We start from the raw sequence: 4,104 nt of genomic DNA, 5'->3' as shown, positions 1-4,104 counted from the left end.
CGGAGGACAGGACGGGGTTCGGAGGACAGGACGGGGTTCGGAGGACAGGACATTATTAGATGTGTCGGATGTTTTTCTTCTGTTTCCTGAGTTTCTGTCGTTGACGACAACATTTTGTAGAAAACTGGATCAGAACCAGAACCAGAACATCTGGCTGTAACAAACGTCGGTCAGACAATAAAATCCCAGCAGATGTTTATTGAAACAACAGAACTTTAATGAGAACATTTATAGAAACAAATAAAACTTTATTTATAAAACAGTTTTTAACATCTGATCTGCTGAGGGTTCAGGTTGCAGCTTTATTGGAGAACAAAACTCTTCCAGAGTTCGACTTTAGGTAAATATATTAAATCTTTAATGTTTAATCTTTAATGTTTGGTGTTTAATGTTTGGTGTTCATGCATCATTTCCACAGAAACCGTCTTTAACTGCAGGGAGCGTGTCGGACAGACAGTTTTCAGTGAGTTCTTGTCCTGTTCGGAGGTTACAGTCTGCTCTTCTGGGCTGGCTGTCTTTAAAACATGCAAACTGAAGAAACTGAACCTTAATGATGTTCTTCACCTGCTCAGGTTACAAATATCTGCTGAAGAAACAAAAAGAAAACTTTCAAATAAATAAAATTCATCAAGCAAAAACTGAAATGAAATCCCTTAAAGAAAAGCGTCTCCAGCACTCAGCGGAGTAAAATGTGACCTTAAATATTTATTAATCTTCTCAGCACTAACCAGTATTTTCATATAAAAACTAATATTTCCTTGCAGCTGAAAGAAAAGCCAACATTACGCCTCCTTAAAGTCTAATAACATGTGTCTTATAAATAATGCACTGCAGCTGTGTGTCGGGGATTCATTGAAATGTTTCGGTCCGTAACGTCTGCAGCTCACAGCTCAGTTTGGAAGCATCAGCTCTGGGTTTGCAGCAGATTGTTTCTGAGATCCTGAGCTTCAGGTTGTTGTGCAGTTGTTGTTGTTGTTTTTAATCAAACAGGTTTGTGTAGCTAAGACAGAAACTGTGTCTGGACAGCTGGACCTGAGGAGGAAACAGAACTGAAGACTCGGGACTACATCATGGAGCAGGGACTCCAGTCCTGAGGCTGACCCCCCTCCATCTTCTCCACCTCCAGGATCATCCTCCTGAACACCTCCACGGCCGTCTGAGGAAGAGGAGGAGACAGTGAGACCGGCGCGTCGCTCTTCCTCCTCACTGAGGCGACTTTTCTCACCTGGTTTTCTTTGGCTGAAGACTCGAGGAAGGCAGCGTTCCACGACTCGGACAGAGCTTTCCCCTCCTCGTAGCTGATCACTCTGAACAACAACAACAACAGGATTCACTTTAAGTCTTCCTAACCCAACTCTGACCAGTTTGTTTTTTTCTTCATCTGCCTCCTCAGACACAACTAACCAGAACCTGGAGTCAAACTGACTGATGCCAGCTGAGTTTGGGGTTTCTGTCTTTACAGAGAGACCAAACTTCCTTCCAACATGACAGGAAGGAAGACACCACAGGACTGAGGGACATGTCTGTGAAGGTCCTACAGTGGACCAGAGTCCTGGCTGCACCAGGCTCAGCATGAAACTGAAAGAAGTGATCTTTCACAACCATCTGCAGGTGTGTTACCTCTCCATGTGGAGATCCTTCTTGTTCCCAACTAAAAGGATTGGTTTTCTGTAGAGACAAACAGGAAACATTAGTTTAATGTTGACAGGAAGTGAACAGAATCTCGTCCTTGGACAGAAAGACAAAGTTCACGTACTGAACGTTTCCCACCATGTCCAGCAGCTTCTCGTGGATCACTCGGACCACCTCGAAACTACACAAAAACACACACAAGCAACAACACGTTTCCATATATGGTCAGAAGGAAAGAGCCAGAAAAGACCTTAAAGACCTTTCACTGAACTCAGAGTGAAGGATTGTGGGTATTCAGCTCAAGAAGGGTTAAAAACCTCAAAAAAGACCAAATAAAGGGAAGAAGCCTCGGGTTTTACCTTTTGTAGGAAGTGACAGAGTAGATGAGGACGTAACCGTTGACGTCGATGGTGTAACTCTGAGGGAAGATGGAGTACTCGTCCTACAACAAACACATAATTTTCCAGTCAAACGTGCTGATTTTAGAGGAGAAGTCACCTGAAGGTGGGCTCACCTGGCCGGCCGTGTCGACCAGCTGCAGGTTGTACTCCTGACCGTTCACCGTCATCGTCTTGGTGAAAGCTGACACAAACACAGCAGGGTTTAGGTTTGACCTTTGGCTTCAGGCTGAGGTGACAGAGGCGGACTTACTGTTCTCTATGGTCGGATCGTAGGAGTCCACAAACTGACCCTCCACAAACTGGATGGTGAGGGAGGACTTCCCTAAAAACACAAAGAAACACACTGAGAGGACCAGGAGGAGGTCCACTTCACTCTGAAAACATCAGCATCTTTTTTCTTTCTGAACTCCTTCAGCAGGTCCTCTCTCCCTGCTGAAACCTGGATAAATCCTGCAGTCCTGTTGGACCTCATGGACCCTCCTGGATCACTTTGTCCTCAGCCGCAGCATCAGGACCACTCATCCCGCTGCATCTGATTGGCTGTCAGCTGACCAATCACTGCTGTCCTTGTAGGTCAGCCCGGATCTCACTTTAAATCAATTTAAAACCACATTAAGACAAGAGCAGCTGGTCTTTGGGTCTGACTGGTCTCCTGCAGACTTCAGACAGATATTCCTGCAGGACCTGGACCCTGATATAAACGTGGATCCAGACTGACCTGAACCTGGACCTCAGTGCGGACTGTTCCGGACTTACCCACCGACCTGTAGCCCAGCACGGCGATTTTCCGGGATTTTGGCAGCGGCATGTTCTGATCCGAGCCTCCAAACGAACCTGAGAACCTCAGAACCTCTGCAGCAGCATCTTTCTCCTGAAGCAGACCGGAACTCTGCATATTTAAGAAGCTCTCCACATTGATTGGACAAAATCCTCCAAAAAGGCGGGCTTTAGTTGGCAGCGTGCGCTCTGATTGGACAACCTTTGAGCTAACCTGTAATCATTGGACAAATCAGACCGGCCGACTCTTCCTTTCAACCAATAGGAGAGCAGATAATGTTGTAGATGTTGTAGTGGGCGGGACTTATCCTCGGCAGCTGCTGCTAGCTTCGCTGCTATCCCCGTCCGTCCTGCCGAACTTTGGACCTTAAACCCGGGTTTAAATGGCCGCTGTGGCTCTGAGGAGCTGCTCAGTCTGGAGGTTTGTCAGATTAAGGAGGTGAGATTTGTGTTTTAGTTCTTATCGAGGTTTTTCTCTTTAAAGGAGACGAAGCTGTCGGAGCTGACAGCAGCGACACAAACTTTAACTTTAACTAACACCAGAACTTTATTATCTAATATTTAACCCTGAGAAGATTTCATTCATTCATTGAGAACATCATTCATTCATGTCGATGTTATAAACGGAGAACCTTCAAAATAAAAGCTCCAACTGTCAGTGACCTTTGCTCCAGCTGATCAGCTGATCAGGTAATCGATACACCTGATCAGCTGCTCCTGGGTGTCTCATTATGTTCTCCAAACAGCTGAGGTCAAAGCTTACAGGAAACAAGGGAAGAACCTCTGAATGTCTCCTTCTGTGTCTCCAGTCTGATCCGATCCAGGGTTCCCAGCCTGATGTTCCACACCACAGGTTCTCCCCTGATGGGTGAGTATCAGGTCCAGGTCCGGACGGGTCCAGGGAGGTCAGCCGGGTCCGGTATCTGTTGGACCGGATCAAGCAGAGGGAACCCGAGCAGCCTGAAAACACTGGCTTTTTGAGTTAATTTAAAAGATCAAAACAACAAACCTTATGCTGAAATGACCCAAACATCTGGGTCCAAGTAGGACTTCGTTTGGGTCAGGATCTGGACTGGTCGGCTATTTAAGGACCATAAAGGCTCCAACAGCTGCTGACATTAAAATTCTTCCTATAAACGGGAGAAATGTGTGCAGATAAAAACTAATTATACAGAAATTAAAATTTACCATCCAGGCTGGGAGCAGATAAGGTTTCATTTGACCTGGACCAATCCAGAGGCTGACCTGCAGGTTTCCTGTCGTCTGATTGGTCCGTTCAGAGTGTGGCTGTGCT

At 46.0% G+C, this 4,104-nt stretch overlaps 2 protein-coding genes across 2 annotated transcripts in view; one reads left to right on the top strand and one right to left on the bottom strand.

Annotated features, from left to right (window-relative positions):
* Window positions 1–253: 253 nt before the first annotated feature.
* On the bottom strand, window positions 254–2,980 carry LOC108228641 (GTP-binding protein Rheb-like). Its single transcript, XM_017404229.3, has 8 exons — window positions 2,790–2,980; window positions 2,284–2,355; window positions 2,147–2,214; window positions 1,992–2,074; window positions 1,757–1,813; window positions 1,621–1,668; window positions 1,226–1,307; window positions 254–1,156 (listed from the first exon to the last, which is right to left on the bottom strand). The coding sequence occupies exons 1-8, from the start codon at window positions 2,926–2,928 to the stop codon at window positions 1,064–1,066; spliced, it is 642 nt and encodes a 213-aa protein (XP_017259718.1). The 5' UTR covers window positions 2,929–2,980; the 3' UTR covers window positions 254–1,063.
* A 127-nt stretch (window positions 2,981–3,107) lies between these two features.
* Window positions 3,108–4,104, top strand: part of eci2 (enoyl-CoA delta isomerase 2) — a 7,056-nt gene continuing 6,059 nt past the window's right edge. The window contains exons 1-2 of the mRNA XM_017404228.3: window positions 3,108–3,249; window positions 3,620–3,678. Of these exons, the coding sequence (XP_017259717.1) occupies window positions 3,194–3,249; window positions 3,620–3,678 (115 nt within the window). The 5' untranslated portion in view covers window positions 3,108–3,193. The remainder of the gene's footprint in view (window positions 3,250–3,619; window positions 3,679–4,104) is intronic.

The sequence above is a fragment of the Kryptolebias marmoratus genome, linkage group LG21 (assembly GCF_001649575.2).
Source record: "Kryptolebias marmoratus isolate JLee-2015 linkage group LG21, ASM164957v2, whole genome shotgun sequence".
NCBI lineage: Eukaryota > Metazoa > Chordata > Actinopteri > Cyprinodontiformes > Rivulidae > Kryptolebias > Kryptolebias marmoratus.
Note: the sequence above shows the minus strand (reverse complement) of the source record. Positions and strands in the feature narration are given on the sequence as shown.